The 17,809-nt window shown below is 44.0% G+C and overlaps 1 protein-coding gene across 1 annotated transcript in view; it reads right to left on the bottom strand.

Moving 5' to 3' along the window:
* LOC308321803 (uncharacterized protein) overlaps positions 1 to 17,809 on the bottom strand; it is a 110,588-nt gene that overhangs the window by 26,004 nt on the left and 66,775 nt on the right. The window contains exons 12-35 of the mRNA XM_080772893.1: positions 17,742 to 17,804; positions 16,714 to 16,755; positions 15,510 to 15,587; positions 13,776 to 13,817; positions 11,240 to 11,341; positions 10,813 to 10,881; positions 10,585 to 10,709; positions 10,157 to 10,202; positions 9,804 to 9,872; positions 9,584 to 9,700; positions 9,262 to 9,294; positions 8,587 to 8,754; positions 8,147 to 8,272; positions 6,715 to 6,843; positions 5,400 to 5,531; positions 3,313 to 3,441; positions 2,678 to 2,761; positions 2,008 to 2,079; positions 1,222 to 1,302; positions 1,070 to 1,093; positions 829 to 915; positions 634 to 660; positions 494 to 514; positions 201 to 260 (exon numbers count right to left, since the gene is read on the bottom strand). Of these exons, the coding sequence (XP_080629019.1) occupies positions 201 to 260; positions 494 to 514; positions 634 to 660; positions 829 to 915; positions 1,070 to 1,093; positions 1,222 to 1,302; positions 2,008 to 2,079; positions 2,678 to 2,761; positions 3,313 to 3,441; positions 5,400 to 5,531; positions 6,715 to 6,843; positions 8,147 to 8,272; positions 8,587 to 8,754; positions 9,262 to 9,294; positions 9,584 to 9,700; positions 9,804 to 9,872; positions 10,157 to 10,202; positions 10,585 to 10,709; positions 10,813 to 10,881; positions 11,240 to 11,341; positions 13,776 to 13,817; positions 15,510 to 15,587; positions 16,714 to 16,755; positions 17,742 to 17,804 (1,926 nt within the window). The remainder of the gene's footprint in view (positions 1 to 200; positions 261 to 493; positions 515 to 633; positions 661 to 828; positions 916 to 1,069; positions 1,094 to 1,221; positions 1,303 to 2,007; positions 2,080 to 2,677; positions 2,762 to 3,312; positions 3,442 to 5,399; positions 5,532 to 6,714; positions 6,844 to 8,146; positions 8,273 to 8,586; positions 8,755 to 9,261; positions 9,295 to 9,583; positions 9,701 to 9,803; positions 9,873 to 10,156; positions 10,203 to 10,584; positions 10,710 to 10,812; positions 10,882 to 11,239; positions 11,342 to 13,775; positions 13,818 to 15,509; positions 15,588 to 16,713; positions 16,756 to 17,741; positions 17,805 to 17,809) is intronic.

Genomic DNA, 17,809 nt, shown 5'->3' with positions numbered 1-17,809 from the left:
AAGAAGAAGAAACATAACCACGTTTGAGAAATCTAGTTATAGTGCTTGGCGAGGTTAACATTATGTGTGGTATATTACAAATGACACTTAGGGACATGGTAGCTACTATAACAACTATAGAAATAACAACTCTGACTATATGACACCAACATTATATCTGACACATGTCTTGTTCTTGAATACTTGAATCACATTCTCACCACCAGCGCCCGGAACACCGTAACCGACCCCTGTCTGGCCACCAGCACCGGGTCCGAGACCTGCCAATAACCATGAGAAAACATCACCCTCAATGAAAATACATACAAGCTTCTTTTTTGAGCCCCTCCTATATTCAGCTATAGTGTAGATTCTTGTCCTAACACAAACTAAAATGCTAAATGCCATTGACAATGAATGGAGAATTAACGTCATTATGTAGACGATCAAAACAACATTCAACAATCAACATTATATCTGACACATGTCTTCAATACTTGAATCACATTCTCACCATATTGAGGCAGAACACCAGCTGAAACAAAAGCCAGTGCAAACATTAGCGTCAAAAACTAATCAGATTTGTAGGCTACTGCTAATCATTAAATACATTATGAAAGTACTACTAGTGTAGTACTCAAGGATGATGCTCACCAGGAAGTCCGCCCGCCCCACCAGCTCCTGTAGCACAAAACAAACAAAAAGTACTTTGGCTCTATGTGGTCTGCTTGTTTTTCCCTACATCATCTCTTCACCAAACATAGCTGATCTACAAGCGCACAACACATCACTGTCAAAAAATAGGACATGCAGTTTAAATGTTTGATTTAAAATTTTAGATTCTGTTACCAGAATATTTAGCAGCCTTGGCAGCGGCGTATCCCGCTGCGTATGCGCTTCCCAATGACCCTTGACCTCCTAGACCTGCTCCTGCTCCTACGAGGAGGACATGACAATAATAAAATGTATTAGTGGACATAGTAGGTATTTACCAACTATAAAAATAACAACTCTGACTGTATGACAATTAACAGATTAACATCATCAACATTATATCTGACACTATGAATCACTTGAATCACATTCTCACCATATTGAGGCAGAACACCACCAGCTGAAACAAAATCCAGTGCCATAAACATTAGCATCAAAACTCATCTGATTTATGATTCTAGTCAATAAATATGTATATAAAAGTAACATATACCATATTTATAAAAAAAACTCGAGGACGATGCTTACCAGGAAGTCCACCCGCTCCACCACCAGCGCCCGGAACACCGTAACCGACCCCTGTCTGGCCACCAGCACCGGGTCCGAGACCTGCCAATAACCATGAGAAAACATCACCCTCAATGAAAATACATACAAACTTAGATTCTTGTCCTAATACAAACATTAAATTCCCATTGACAATGAATGAATAATTTACGTCATTATGTAGACGATCAAATCGGGTATTGTCCTAACACAAAGGTGTGATTTTTATTTTAATGAATGAATACCGTAATTCATACTTATTAGCCAGGTTAAAAGTGGGTACATTTGTCAGTAAATATTGAATTTAGCACAAAACCAACCGCATTAAAATATGTTACCTTTCTGTCTGCTATATGCCTTTTGCCATCGGAGGTATGTACTGTATCGATACTGCTGGATCTTCTTCAATTCCTGAAGAAGATCCAGCGGGATCGAAACGTTGACTAAGCAATAAAACAAGAGCAGCTGACCAGTGCTGCAGACTTATTATTTTGTTACTGTTGATCATTGTTTGTCCAGCACCTTTGTTTTGTAATCCTAAAGGACCATACCAGCAGTCTGGCATGTTTAGTCCATTGACTACAGTATGACACATGGTATGGGCCACATGGCTCGTGATTCATCGTGAACCGTTGGTTCTCAAAGCTACCAACTTACTTACACCTACGTTGCTTTAGTTTACATACATCAGGCATTGGATTGATTACGTCTGGTACCGTATTTAGTTTACATACATCAGGCATTGGATTGATTACGTCTGCATGGTACCGTATTTAGCAGCCTTGGCAGCAGCGTATCCTCCTGGTCCTCCTTGACCTCCCAGACCGGCTCCTGTTCCCACTAGAAGAAGCAGAAGAAGAAGAAAAAGAAGGAGAAGAAAGATAATGAGAAGGAGGAGAAGAAGACTAAACATATTTGGAAGGTATACCAGCACCTGGAAACATATGTTGTGGCAAATGTTGTTTTCCCCTCTGCTATGATGAGCTTCTGAAGCCTAATTTATAGTCTGTAGTGTGACGCTGTCAAGTGTTTTGCTCAGGGACACCTAGGGCAGAGGACCAGGTGGTGTGAATATATCGCTACACTACACTACACGGCTGGGAATAATGCCTCGGACACATTGCCGGGGCTCTAACCTGCATGGGACCATCTGTTTCCCAGGCAGGCAAACTCTGTACCTGTTCAGCTATGCCCGTTGAGAATGGCCCCTTGAGATGCAGCATCTCGTTTTAGAGGGGGTCCAAATATATACATAAGTAAAACATTACATACAGTACAAATACACAATTTGTATACATCAACACATAGGTGAAACATGACATACAGTACAAATACACAATACACACACAGACAGCCTCTCTACCCGTTCATTAGCTATGGCAGTCTCTCTACTCATTCAGCTATGGGCTGGCAGCCCTAAATGGACCTGCAACTGTACCTCCTGGTCTTAAGAATCCTCCACCACCAGCGCCCGGAACACCGTAACCGACCCCTGTCTGGCCACCAGCACCGGGTCCGAGACCTGCCAATAACCATGAGAAAACATCACCCTCAATGAAAATACATACAAGCTTCTTTTTTGAGCCCCTCCTATATTCAGCTATAGTGTAGATTAGATTCTTGTCCTAACACAAACATTAAATGCCATTGACAATGAATGGAGAATTTACATCATTATGTAGACAATCAAATCGGGTATTGTCCTAACACAATGAATGGACAATGATAAGAGTGCCTCTCACTTCACACAGGTGTGATTTTTATTTTAATGAATGAATACCGTAATTCATATATGCCTAACATGGGGAGGCCATGTTAAAAGTGGGTAAATTTGTCAGTGAATATTGAATTTAACCAATAGGCTATTAAATTAACAAGAGCTTGTGACTAAATAATAACTATTGGAACACAGGTTCTTCCTTTTTCCCCATTTCCTGAAAATGGTTTTGGACATAGGCCTACAAGGTTTCTCCCTGACAGCAACAATAATGCTAACTAACTAGCTAGCTGGGCAGACAGTTCAGTTCAGTACAAATCAGATCTTTAATATGACTTGACTGTTTGTCTGCATACCGTATTTAGCAGCTTTGGCAGCAGCAGCAGCAGCTCCGGCACCTCCCAGGCCTGCTCCAAGACCTCCTGCTCCCAGGCCTGCTCCAAGACCTCCTGCTCCCAGGCCTGCTCCTCCTGCCCCTAGCCCTGCTCCATTCAAGATAAGCATGTAAAGTGTGTGAATCAATTAAAGTGAAAACATATTAGGTGAGCACTTCTAGGAGAGTATAGCTCAATACAAAGCCTCTGCCTGAAGGCGTTTGTGAGTGACGACGACAACCACCGCAGAATGGTCCTGCGATGTCTGAATACACAAATCCAATCTGACCACTTGAAAATGTACTTGCAAATAACAGTGAGGAATGACCTAAAGATTTTCCAGGCGGTCTGAACAAAGCCCAGACAGACCATTTCTTTGGCAGTGTGCGGTTGACCTTCTATTTTTGGATGAGTCCCAGCACCTGTGTCAACAATTGACATCACCAGAGTGCAGATAGCAGTTTTGGTTCAGACCAGACATCCTCTTTCACAGCTAATCATTTTCCCCCATTGACATGATCAAGCTTGTAGTCTCCTGGCAACACCTTGGAAATATGTTACAACTTGTTAACATTGTTAAAACGAGCACGGTTGCTACAACTAACACAGCTGTGATGAAAAGAGACCTGAGTAATTAAAGCTCTCGATTTACGGTCATTGTTTCGCTCTCGTTTATAAGGATGTGTGTGTGTGTGTGTGTGTGTGTGTGTGTGTGTGTGTGTGTGTGTGTGTGACTGTGTGTGTGACTGTGTGTGTGAGTGTGTGTGTGTGTGTGTGTGTGTGTGTGTGTGTGTGTGTGTGTGTGTGTGTGTGTGTGTGTGTGTGTGTGTGTGTGTGTGTGCGTGTGCGTGTGGGTGTTCCTCACCCAGGAATCAGCCCAGCTCCTAATCCAGACAACAGTCTTGTCAAAACTCGACTATTGTAACTCCCTCCTTACTGGCCTACCAGCATGTGCACTTAAGCCTCTCCAGCTGATCCAAAATGCCGCAGCACGCTTGGTCTTCAACCAGCCAAAATTCTCACATGTCTTCCCCCTGCTCCGCTCCCTCCACTGGCTCCCGGTCGCTGCCCGCACAGAATACAAAACTCTGATGCCGGCATTCAAAGCAACCAAAGGTATGGCTCCCCCATATCTTGCAAATATGATCGAACCCTACAAACCCTCCCGCTCACTCAGATCAGCCAACGCAGGGAAGCTGGAAGTACCCTCACTAAAAACGTCGGGACAACGCTCCACACGTCCCAAACTCTTCTCCCTTCTGGCTCCAAAACTGTGGAATGCACTTCCCATTGCAGTCAGAACTGCAGCATCACTCCCAATCTTCCGCTGTAGTCTGAAAACCCACCTTTTCAGACTCCATCATGGCCCATAGCACTTACCCCACCCCCTTAGATAGCATTTCTGTAGACTTAGATAGCATTTGATACAGACTTATAGCATGTTATGTAGACAGCATAAGTGCATTGTATGTAGTCATAGCACGTCATAGTACATATGTATAGCATAGTAGTATAGATGTATAGTTTATATGTATAGTTTCATAGATATTCCACTGTTACTTTCTTAGCTTACGCATGTTTCATGATAAATGTTTTTATGTGATGTATTCCCATGCTTTTTTGTTCTTGCTTAATGTAAATCGCTCTGGATTAAGAGCGTCTGCTAAATGCCTAAATTGTAAATTGTAAATTGTGTGTGCGTGCGCTCTACTGGCCACTTTAGGTGTTGCAGCATGGACACGTAGTAGACATACACACAGCTCCACATACAGTAGGAGTGGCGCTAGCACAGATTTAAAATATTGTTTCTATACATTTTTGACCTTTCCATGTTCGGAATTCCGCCGTTTTCCCCCTCTGTCGGATCTTAACTTATATGTGACCAATGGAGTCCGGGAGCTAGCTAAAGCTAAAGCAGAGGTGAATGTCACAGGTGAACCCAATCACAAGAATATTTCTATGGCATCTTGTCAATCTTTACATAAAAGCAGAGCACAGTGAATGATGACATGTGACATATGTTCAAAGCTGGGAAATTAAATCAGAATATGAACAAAGAAAACATTCACCATATTTAGCAGCTTTGGCAGCAGCAGAGTATCCTCCACCTCCTACTCCTCCTGGTACTCCACCTGGAACTCCTCCTGCTCCTCCCAGAGCTCCTTGACCTCCTAGGCCTGCACCTCCTGCTACCTGACCTGCTCCATGCCAGATGTGTTACTATAGGTTAACGCATTTAGACCTGGAAAGCCTATACCTTTCAATCCGGGAAAGCATCTGTGTCATGTTAGTTGTTACTATAGTATGATGGACAACTGCTTCTTTCCTCTTCAGTGAAGAAAACCAATAGTACAATGAACACATGTAGAAAATGACCTTCAAATATAAGGTCAAAACTGTTTCTGAGTCATTCCACGAAACCAGTACGATATTAAAGACATCTTTAACTATAGCAGAAAAACATATTTTCCCATTGCAGGCATTGCATAAATAATTTTTTTATAAAGAATAATATAACGGGGTTGAAGATAATAGTCAACCCCATTATTAAGGGGTTGTGATTTGTTTCCCTCAAGATGGCCACTATAGACTATATAGTATGGATAAAATACACCTGAAAAGGTCAGAGGACCGCAAATCATATCGATTTGGTGTTATGGCTTCTACCACCATCAAACTGTTGAACAAGGCCTGAGCACTGCCTGCTTTAATGTGTTATCCTGGGTTTAAGTTGTATATTGTGATTTGACTTGTACAGTACAGTAGGCTATATATTTTACCAAAATTAAATACAATAAAACTACACAAGCTATATGTACACCTGTCAAAAACCTGAGAGGATCTGTATAGACGGTGCTGTATGACAACGTTCCGATTCAACACAATATTTTCCAACATAACTTGTAACTCTTTTGAACTCAAATAACCCAACCCCAATGTTTTATTTTATTTAATTTTTTGCTATTTATATTGTTTTTGTTATCTGTGCTTAAATTATTATTTTTGTTTCCTACTGTTCATATTATATGTCAAATATACATGGTTGTTTTTGTATGTCTGTACTCAATTGTTGTTATTTTTATATTGTTTAATGATGACGATAACTGTGGGGGGAGGGATGGGGTGAGGGAGAAAAAATATATATGGTATGTTCAAACTGTACTACATTGTTGAAAACTACTACCAATAAACATATATAAAAAAATAAAATAAAAAACCTGAGAGGAACAGACAAAGTGGTAGGGACTATAGCCTGTGTTCTTTTTTTCTCCTTGTACCTCTCCTGCTCTACCCTAGCTCTATCCTTTCTCTTCTCACAAACACTGCAAAGGATGGAGCAAATTTCATAAAAAAAAAAAAAAGAATAATAATAATAATCATTACCATATTTAGCAGCTTTGGCAGCAGCAGAGTATCCTCCACCTCCTACTCCTCCTGGTACTCCACCTGGAACTCCTCCTGCTCCTCCCAGAGCTCCTTGACCTCCTAGGCCTGCACCTCCTGCTACCTGACCTTCTCCATGTCAGATAATGATAATATCAATAAAGGCATTCTTTGTAAGGTGGCTGATTATTTATTTGTTTTCGTGACAGACTACACATTTTGGGGATCTGAGGATCTCCATTCAATGATTGTGGGCATGTTTCTCCAACCCTCTGCGTAGGAAAATGGCATTGATGAGCAGACCTCCTCTCACAAAAGTTGAACTATTTTTCGGCTTGAGATGCCAAGAGCGCTTTGCCAAAAAACTCTGCACGTCAAGAGTGCTAAAATGCTGGTCGCTGGGAAGAGGAGCACTCCCAACACGTCTTTACCATAGAAAAGGCTGGAAATCACTGGCAGCTCAAAGACTTTTGGGGATATACTGTAGCCCCTAATAAAGCAATAAGCCACGCAAGGCTGTGGTTTTACAGTGATTCATGAGGGGTGTTGTTAGGCACCACATGGAACAGAGTGCCTAACAGCAACCCTTAGCTCTGATAAAATCACTGTAAACCATAGCCTCACATGGCTTATTGCTTTTATAAAAAGGTTTCCATATCAACTTCCAAGGTTTAAAACATTTTACACAGAGCAACAAAAAGTGCAATAATATACTTATTATACTGATAACAAATAATCATTCTTCTGCCAAGCAATCTACTTCATCAGTGACATTTGACGGAATTGTTGCCAAGCCAACACACAGTCACAGAGTGACATAATGTGTGACTTTGAAAGTCATAATCATAATCATAATCAACTAACCATTTTGCAACACTTCTAAATAATGCTCATGACATTAAACTGCATAACAAGAATAATTAACTGTTGGACTAGAAGCTGGTTACCAAGCTGGTTACCATGGCAATTATCTTTCGTTTGCTATGTTTACATTATATTATGTTGATATTAATATTATTATAACATATCAATACAGCCTCTGTTTTTATGGCGTGGCTCTGCAGGAGTCTAGTTTTTCTTTGGTAAGCGTTCATGGTGTAAGCATGTTAATGCACTCCCAGGTGATAAAGGCTTAGACTTTTTACAGGGGCCAGTTACAAATTGCAGCCACCTGCTCTTTTAGTGCCTCTTTTAGTTTTGTGCCAAAACTGGGTTTTGGTGAGATCAGTGGGGCTCCTTCTGGTGTTATGCCTGCGTGTGTCTCTTACGCTATTGAAGTAGTCTGACGGGTACATGGGTATTCTTAAAGCGTATCTTGAATACAATGGTCCATTGCAAGTTGCTTTACTCTGTCCTCTACCCCCTGAGCCATCCCACCCTAGCATAATGAGTTGACTGACTGAATGAGTTAAGTTGTGATCATGTCTCCTACCATATTTGGCGGCTTTAGCAGCAGCATTGTATACTCCTGTTCCCACTCCGCCTAATCCCACTCCTCCTGCACCACCCAGGCCTCCTGCACCGCCCAGACCGCCTGTGCCACCCACGCCTCCTGCTCCTATAATGGAGGGAGGATAATAGTTTTGATTGATTGAAAATTGAATTAACAGTTTGTAGAATGGGTAGCCTACAGTTAATGTACCCGCGACCTTATTCTTTCGGTCATCACCCACTCTTCATGACCAAATACTGTAGGTGAGAGTAGGAACGAAGATTGCTCGGTAGACAGAGAGCTTTGCCTTCTGGCTCAGCTCTCTTGTCGTCATTCGTTCGTTGACATTAAGGAAGTATTTTGACAGGTACATTGGGTAGTAAATATATTTGGGTTCAGAACTTAACTAAGCTCATGAAGGTGTGATTCATAAATCATACCATATTTAGCCGCTTTGGCCGCTGGATTATATCCTCTGGCCGCTGGATTATATCCTCCAGCTCCAGGAACTCCTCCTGCCCCTGCTCCTGGAAAGTATCCAGGTATTCCAGCACCTCCAGCCACTACTCCTGCTCCTGGATATGCAGCTCCTCCAGCCCCTGGCACTCCTGTAGAATTACCAGTTTGTCAACAAAAGTCCAGAGGATTAACAAAATATGGGCAGATGTGTGTACGTGTCCGTTACATCAATATCCTTCTTTTTTTCTCAATTCCCACTTGTACTAGTGCCACTATTTCAAGTGCCACTTGAAATACCAGCGGCTGACCAATCAGCTGATGCTAAAGTGTCACAATACACTGAACGGTCACCGTGAGCAACCTCGCTGCAAAAATAACTTGACGTGTCATGGAACTCAGCCTCCACACATGATTCACATCTGACGAGGCACTGGAGTTTTTCCGGAAAACAGTGATCGTGGACGGTTCACAGAATGACATAACGTACCCAACAGCTCCTCATTGACGGTAAGTAATAAAATGTGTTTCACCACTGCATTCATTGTTGGCAAAGTTCTCCTCACCATACGCTGGCCTTCAGTTGAAGAACCCCAGCCAACGATGAATGCTTGCATGATCATCTATATATTACATGCTTAAAAACGTCACTGTCTCACCATATTTAGCTGCCTTTGCAGCGGCTCCGTAACCTGCAGTAGAATAAAAAAAAAAACAGGCAATAAGTGTATAGCACTACATTTTCCTGCAGTCACCAAGATTTGTTCAAACTAAAACTATCTGTCGGGTGAAAACCTCATATCTCCAAAACGGTTACTTTTCAGGATTCAAACATATCAAAAGTCGCAACTTTCATGCTTTTGTGGGCTGTACTATGATCAAGTAGGGCATTCATTTACAAAAAAAACCACAAAAAGTTTAAATATGGAGATAAGAGGTCTAAAATAATTGGCATATTGCCATGTGCAATTTGGTTTGTACCTCCTGGCACCTGCCCTGGATAAGTTCCTGGGCGCACACCGCCAGGCACAGCCCCATATCCACCTCCAACTCCACCGGGAACACCCCCAACTCCACCCACACCCCCGAGACCAGCACCTATAGGAATGAAAGAGCGCAGCCTTAAATACACAGACAGCACTGATGTGCTACGATTCAATGACATTTGAAATTCTTGAAATACTTTATGTTATGCATTTACCATATTTGGCAGCTTTAGCCTGAGCCAGAGCCTGAGCCTGAGCAGGTGAGAGACCCCCTGGCCCCACCCCTACAGAAAGTGAAACATTAGCTTAATTATTATTAATTAACAAAATGACGTCTCTCTCGGGTGAAACCCTCATATGTCCAAAACTATTACTTTTCGGGATTCAAACATAGCAAAAGTAGCAGTTCTACAAGCTCAAAGTCGCAACTTTCATGCTTTTGTGTGACGCTGCGGCTGTACTATGATCTCTAGGGCATTACTTTATGAAAAAAAACACAAAAAGTTTCAATATGGAGATAAGATGTTTAAAATAATTGGCATATTGCCATGTGCTATTTGGTTTGTACCTCCTGGCACCTGCCCTGGATAAGTTCCTGGGCGCACACCCAAATACTTTATGTTATGCATTTACCATATTTGGCAGCTTTAGCCTGAGCCAGAGCCTGAGCCTGAGCAGGTGAGAGACCCCCTGGCCCCACCCCTACAGAAAGTGAAACATTAGCTTAATTATTATTAATTAACAAAATGACGTCTCTCTCGGGTGAAACCCTCATATGTCCAAAACTATTACTTTTCGGGATTCAAACATAGCAAAAGTAGCAGTTCTACAAGCTCAAAGTCGCAACTTTCATGCTTTTGTGTGACGCTGCGGCTGTACTATGATCTCTAGGGCATTACTTTATGAAAAAAAACACAAAAAGTTTCAATATGGAGATAAGATGTTTAAAATAATTGGCATATTGCCATGTGCTATTTGGTTTGTACCTCCTGGCACCTGCCCTGGATAAGTTCCTGGGCGCACACCGCCAGGCACAGCCCCATATCCACCTCCAACTCCACCGGGAACACCCCCAGCTCCACCCACACCCCCAACTCCACCCACACCCCCGAGACCAGCACCTATGAGAATGAAAGAGCGCAGCCTTAAATACACAGACAGCACTGATGTGCTACGATTCAATGACATTTGAAATTCTTGAAATACTTTATGTTATGCATTTACCATATTTGGCAGCTTTAGCCTGAGCCAGAGCCTGAGCCTGAGCAGGTGAGAGACCCCCTGGCCCCACCCCTACAGAAAGTGAAACATTAGCATAATTATTATTAATTAACAATATGACGTCTCTGTCGGGTGGAAACAAAACACATGATAGACATGGTAACGTGCCGTCTGCCTCTGATTGGCCTATCGGCACTGCCCATCTTTATCAGCGCCAGGATTTATCTCAAAATAGCAGCTCGGGGCGCAGATATGGCAGTTTTTACCCCTTCCGTTCCATACAAAAACCGGGATGTGTTATGAGTCTTGATGACAAAGTCAACAGGAGGTATATTCATAGGCAAGCACACTAGCAGATGTTTGATCAAAATAAACTTGAAACATTATTTTAATTGTATTAGTTTACTAATACAATAAATAAAATACCCACCAGTTCCAATGGGATACCCAGGCTTCCCAGGCTTAGACCCAGCACCACCTACCCCCCCGGGGAGCCCAGCGGCAGCACCACCACCACCGAAGCCCCCGTAACCTGAAATATACATCATCAAAATTAAAAGAGCACTTATATCAATCTCACATTGAGAAAAAATGAAACTAAGAAACAAAACAAGAGTAATAAGTAACCACGGTCAAACTACCATCAAGAAGGGGATACCATGAGGGAGAAGTGCTAGGGGGTGTAGTCTTCAGATACCATGAGGGAGAAGTGCTAGGGGGTGTAGTCTTCAGATACCATGAGGGAGAAGTGCTAGGGGGTGTAGTCTTCAGATACCATGAGGGAGCAGTGCTAGGGGGTGTAGTCTTCAGATACCATGAGGGAGAAGTGCTAGGGGGTGTAGTCTTCAGATACCATGAGGGAGAAGTGCTAGGGGGTGTAGTCTTCAGATACCATGAGGGAGCAGTGCTAGGGGGTGTAGTCTTCAGATACCATGAGGGAGAAGTGCTAGGGGGTGTAGTCTTCAGATACCATGAGGGAGCAGTGCTAGGGGGTGTAGTCTTCAGATACCATGAGGGAGCAGTGCTAGGGGGTGTAGTCTTCAGGTTACGGTGGAACATTATGAGTGAGTCTGCAGTTCTGACTGCAATAGGGAGTTTATTACACACAATCCACAGTTTATTCCACAGCCAGGAGGGAGAACAGTCCGGGAAGTGTGGAATGTTGTCCAGGGTGTTTTATGAAAGGCTTGGACAGCATTCCTGCACTAATTGAACTTAAACTAGAAAAGGTGCCCCTCGGGCACAGGTCTCCACCAGGCCAGGTCAGGTTGTGGCCTCATGGTGGCGCTATAATAGGCCAATGTGAAAAGGGTGCCATTTGTTCTTATACCATTGATGGCAATTGGATGATTTGAGGCATTTTGTTCCAAAAAATTGTTTAGCTAAAACAGGCCAATGTGAAAAGGGTGGGATATATTCCTCAGCCTAGTAGGAAAGTCTGTGAAAGATTTCACGTAAATTGCACACTGCGTTCATGATTTGAGGCTTTTTGTTCCAAAAGGGCCAATCTTGCAAACTTGCCACTGTTAGCCAATTAGGATGGAATATTAAATATCGGACAGATCCATCTTGAACACATGACTATAGAGATAACGATTTGCGGGATTTTTGGACAGAATCTGGAGGAGTAATATAAATAAATGTGTTTTTCAAAAGTTGGCCTCCTGGTGGCGCTATAACAGGCCGTTCTGTAAATTCGGGGGCAGAGGTTCATCGTTGGCATCCAGGGAGTGTGTGTGCAAAATTTGGCATCGACTGGGTTAACGGTGCCGGAGATTAGCTGTTCACAGACGGACGGACACACAGACGGACAGATGGACAAACGGACGGCCGGACACACAGACGGACAGATGGACAAACGGACGGACACACGGCGTGGTGGAGACGAGTGGGAAGGGTTTGTAGGCCAGCATCAGTGTTTTGGACTGGGTACGGGCAGCAATGAAGAGAGCGGAAAATAGGGGATACTTTTTGGATGGTTGTAAACCCGACGTGATGTTGTGGCGTTCTGGATCATTGCAGCATTCTTTTTTGTCATATAATTGTACTTCACTAATCCTCATAAGATGGCACCATTTCTGTCTACTCGCTCGGTGGGCTGTGGACAGTTTAGAAATCTGCCTACCAATGACATAACTGGTGGGCGCTCCAAGCTAATGGAAATTACAGCCTTTCTCTTCCTGGAACGTTAGCACAGTAAGCACACTGACATAGAAGTCACTGTTCTTATGACAATAAAACACGTCTACTTCTGAGGCCTACTGGCCTACTGACAAGAAATCTGTCGCCGACTAGTCCAGCGGTTAGCGAAATTACCTCAGGAGTCAAGACACACACAGACAGACAGGCAGGCAGACACCGTGAACGACCCTCTTATAGCTCTCCAGCAGAGCCATGCTGCCATAGTAAAAAGCCACATTTTGCTTGAATTTACCACTGATGATGTCATCGGTAGTCACATTTTCAGGAAGGCAGGGTTTTCTCGGTTGAAAATCTTACCAGCAGCCCGGCCCAATCGGGATCGGAATAATCCAGTGGCAGTATGAAGTGAACCAAGTGCCAAATAGTCCCACTTTGGCCATGACCCATCTCAGAAAGCAGCTAGAGGACTTTCAGACGGAATAATGGAGTGAAATGACGTCAATTTGGTTACCAACTCTCCATCATTTAGGGGACCAGCTGCCTTCTGGACCACTGGTTGAAAACCACTGCTCTACACCAACAAATCTCTTCAGAAAAAATAGCTGAGGTAAGGTCTGTTATTATTGTCTAATGTTCCCCCTAGAATATGGATGCTGAATGGTTCAAGTGGTTAAGGCATCTCTTTGCATTGCAAATATTTAAGTCTGTCTTCTGTCCATTCTCTCTCTCTCTCTCTCTCTCTCTCTCTCTAGTCTAGTGTGTGATATTTATTTATTTAGTTTATTATTCTGGTGGTCAGTAAAGGTAGGAAAAGGTTTCTATACCGAAGGGAAGTTTGCCACCGCCAGGCTTTTGTCCATAGGCTCCTGTAGGGGAAGTGATGAAACAGAATAATTAACAGGCTCATTCATCCATAGATTCATGTTATTTTTTAAACAAGTCATATCATAATATACAGTATGACTATTAGGCAACAATTATCTGGCAAACTGTCCATATTTCAGTTACAATAATTGCTTTGATGGACATCAATTTAAGTTGATTACCCGATTGCTCAAAAGCAAATTTCTGGTCCAGAATTCTTTCAGACATGATGAAACCACATAATTGTACGCAATTACATTCAGCAGTAAATGTTAACACATTAAAGCGTTTAGTGAGTTCAAATAAGGGCCATGATTTGAGTCAAGTACAGTAGGTCTTTGCTAGAGCAGGATTAGTTTTTAACATTTGAGGGTGCTTGAATTTGCTGTGCATCAAATTAGATTAAATGTCAAGTCTTTCATCTACAGTCAAGCCTATAGACTGAGAAGTTCTTCCTTAAATGTGTTAGTTTGCAAAGATAGAAATAATCGTTTATGTTTATTATACGTATGTTTGGATGTTCTACACATCTAACAGTCATGATCTGGGAATATTGGAAGTATTATGTAACGTACTAATTCACCAATTCAGAGCTAAAGTATAAGAAGGCAGGGAATAATCCTGGTCTACACTGCCTGGTCAGCTGGGGCGCCTGATGAAGGGGAAAGGAACTGGTTGGAATAATGTGTTCCTTCCACGCGCTACGTCCTACCAGGGAAACTCCCCCCTGTCAGGTGATAAGAAGCGGCCTGCTCACTTCTCCTACTGTACATTGAATGAAGCATGAGCTCAGTTCGGGGCTCTCCCCAGGTTGGCAGAGGGAGAGTAGTGCCCAGGATTACAGTTTAGGCAATTGGCAGACGGTGAAAAAATGGGTTACAAAATCGTGGGATAAAATAAAATGAAGAAGAAGGCAGGCCTAGCGCTGCTAGGAGGTCTCTTACTCAACGCATATACGTGTACCTGGTGGGCAGAGAGACCATCAGGTGACTTTGATGACCAGACAACCTCTAGTCTCTACCGGTCTACCCACTCAGCTATGGACGCCAAATAAGAGCACTAAAGCGTAATTTTATTACCATCATACGATGGTGTCGCTCACTGGAAAGAAGAGATCTTCAAGTGAACAACGTGTTGCATTGCGATATGTTGTTAACTTGAGGATCTGTTCTTTTAAGGATGTATAGTATCCAATGGCACCATTCCCTGCAAGAACCATGCATTTTTATGGTACTTTATTGATCAATAAATGGAAGATTCTGTTTTCGCTGGCCATCCACGAGCCAGGACAGTAGGACAGTACAACTAATGGTATGTGGCACCCTGAAGGGAGAAGGCGTCATGGGAAGCTTATTACATAAAAGTACAAATCAAAGGTTTAATAGCAAACTACTGCATGTCTAAATATTCTACAAAGCAGCCAAGAGATATTGTTCTGATTTTGAGGCCATCCTACCATACATAACCTTAGGGAGATACCCAATGAATCGCCCATTGATGAAGCCATAAGGATAGTAAGACACTGTGTGCACTGGAGGGAAACAAAGCTGTCACGTTCAACATCAGTGAACAGGTGAAACTAAACACTGGTCAATAGGAAACAAACCATAGACATACAGTACAGTGCGTAGAGTAGATGCAACATTCACTATGGACTGTGGTTGACTTGAGATGGTTCTTATACTGTACGGTACCTTGTAGTTTAGGTGATAACAGTGGATATCCATGAAACACTCCTGGTTGCATTGAACCACCATATCCTCCACGCCCTCCTGCATTACAAATGTATCATAGAATCATTGCATTTCAGTCCTGTGTCTTAAACTCTACCGGTACGTCATTGACCGGGGTCCCCCAGGGCTCTATACTGGGTCTGGGTCCCCCAGGGCTCTATACTGGGTCTGGGTCCCCCAGGGCTCTATACTGGGTCTGGGTCCCCCAGGGCTCTATACTGGGTCTGGGTCCCCCAGGGCTCTATACTGGGTCCCCCAGGGCTCTATACTGGGTCTGGGTCCCCCAGGGCTCTATACTGGGTCCCCCAGGGCTCTATACTGGGTCGGGGTCCCCCAGGGCTCTATACTGGGTCCCCCAGGGCTCTATACTGGGTCTGGGTCCCCCAGGGCTCTATACTGGGTCTGGGTCCCCCAGGGCTCTATACTGGGTCTGGGTCCCCCAGGGCTCTATACTGGGTCTGGGTCCCCCAGGGCTCTATACTGGGTCGGGGTCCCCCAGGGCTCTATACTGACTGGGGTCCCCCAGGGCTCTATACTGGGTCTGGGTCCCCCAGGGCTCTATACTGGGTCTGGGTCCCCCAGGGCTCTATACTGACTGGGGTCCCCCAGGGCTCTATACTGGGTCTGGGTCCCCCAGGGCTCTATACTGGGTCGGGGTCCCCCAGGGCTCTATACTGGGTCTGGGTCCCCCAGGGCTCTATACTGGGTCTGGGTCCCCCAGGGCTCTATACTGGGTCCCCCAGGGCTCTATACTGGGTCGGGGTCCCCCAGGGCTCTATACTGGGTCCCCCAGGGCTCTATACTGACTGGGGTCCCCCAGGGCTCTATACTGGGTCTGGGTCCCCCAGGGCTCTATACTGGGTCTGGGTCCCCCAGGGCTCTATACTGGGTCCCCCAGGGCTCTATACTGGGTCCCCCAGGGCTCTATACTGACTGGGGTCCCCCAGGGCTCTATACTGGGTCTGGGTCCCCCAGGGCTCTATACTGGGTCTGGGTCCCCCAGGGCTCTATACTGGGTCGGGGTCCCCCAGGGCTCTATACTGGGTCGGGGTCCCCCAGGGCTCTATACTGGGCAGAATAAGGACGCTATTGTTCAGGTGGTTAAGTGCCCGCAAATATAAGAATGCAATGTGTTGTTATACAACAGTAATCATCCTGCACTTACCTGCACCTGGTCCTCCCTGTCCTCCCTGCCCCCCGCCTGGTACTGTGGAACACACGCACACACGCACACACACACACACGCACACGCACACGCACACACACACACACACACACACACACACACACACACACACACACACACACAGTTGTCTAAGGAAGACCAATACCAGGGAGATATGCCTACTATAACACATAAAGAGTGGTTTACAGTACAGGAAGGCCTTTCTGAACATTAATGTTTTCAGGAGTTTAGGAGCTTGGACAGCAAACGTCCTTTGTTACAAGGTGATCTGGGCCCTAGCTGAGACCCGAAGGGGACGGGGAGGGTTATAGGAGACAGGGCCAGGTGCAAGACCCTTTTGAGCCTAAAAAGTAAAAAACAATTCTAAATCGTTCTTTATAAGGCCATCGTGCATCATGAACTGACTTATTATTTGTGTTCTCTACTGACTCCTAAACCTATTAGTGTTTTCAACATTTCATCACATGGACAATATAGGTAGGTACGTTATTCCTCTAACCTCGAAGTATTTGGTGAAAGTGCTTATAATGTTTTTTACATCCTCATCTTGATATGAGTCATGTCAAACCAACTAGGCTAACTGAGTATCTTCTTAAAGATCTTTTTTTTTTAGCTTTTTGCCTTCATTGATAGATATACAGTAAGTTGACAGGACACGGGGAGAGAGATCGGGGGGAAGACACGCAGCAAAGGTCGTCGGGATCGTGACTCAAACCCAGGCTGGATTACCAGCCTAGGTGCCTGGACCACTAAGCCGGCCAGGGCCAGGCATGGAGGATCTTAAAGGACTACAAAAGCCCAGAATGACCACACATCCTGTTGCTGAACGTACATAAATCACTTTGTACACTTTGCATGCTGCTGTCTTGGTCAGAAGTATTCCCTTGTAAAAAGAAGTACTCATGGTACTCATGGTAAAATAAAGGTGATGGGGAAAGAAATAGAACAAAACATAGACCCCAAAAACACCAAGACAAAATTCACCTAAATCACATTATGGAACTTACAGGATTTAGGATTGAGGCCGTTACCAACAGCAACCCCAGGAAGAACACCGCGGCCACCAAACCCTGGA

Source organism: Protomyctophum bolini (assembly GCF_963924005.1).
Source record: "Protomyctophum bolini genome assembly, chromosome: 9".
NCBI lineage: Eukaryota > Metazoa > Chordata > Actinopteri > Myctophiformes > Myctophidae > Protomyctophum > Protomyctophum bolini.
The sequence above is the reverse complement of the archived record's forward strand: the minus strand, read 5'-3'. Positions and strand labels throughout refer to the sequence as shown.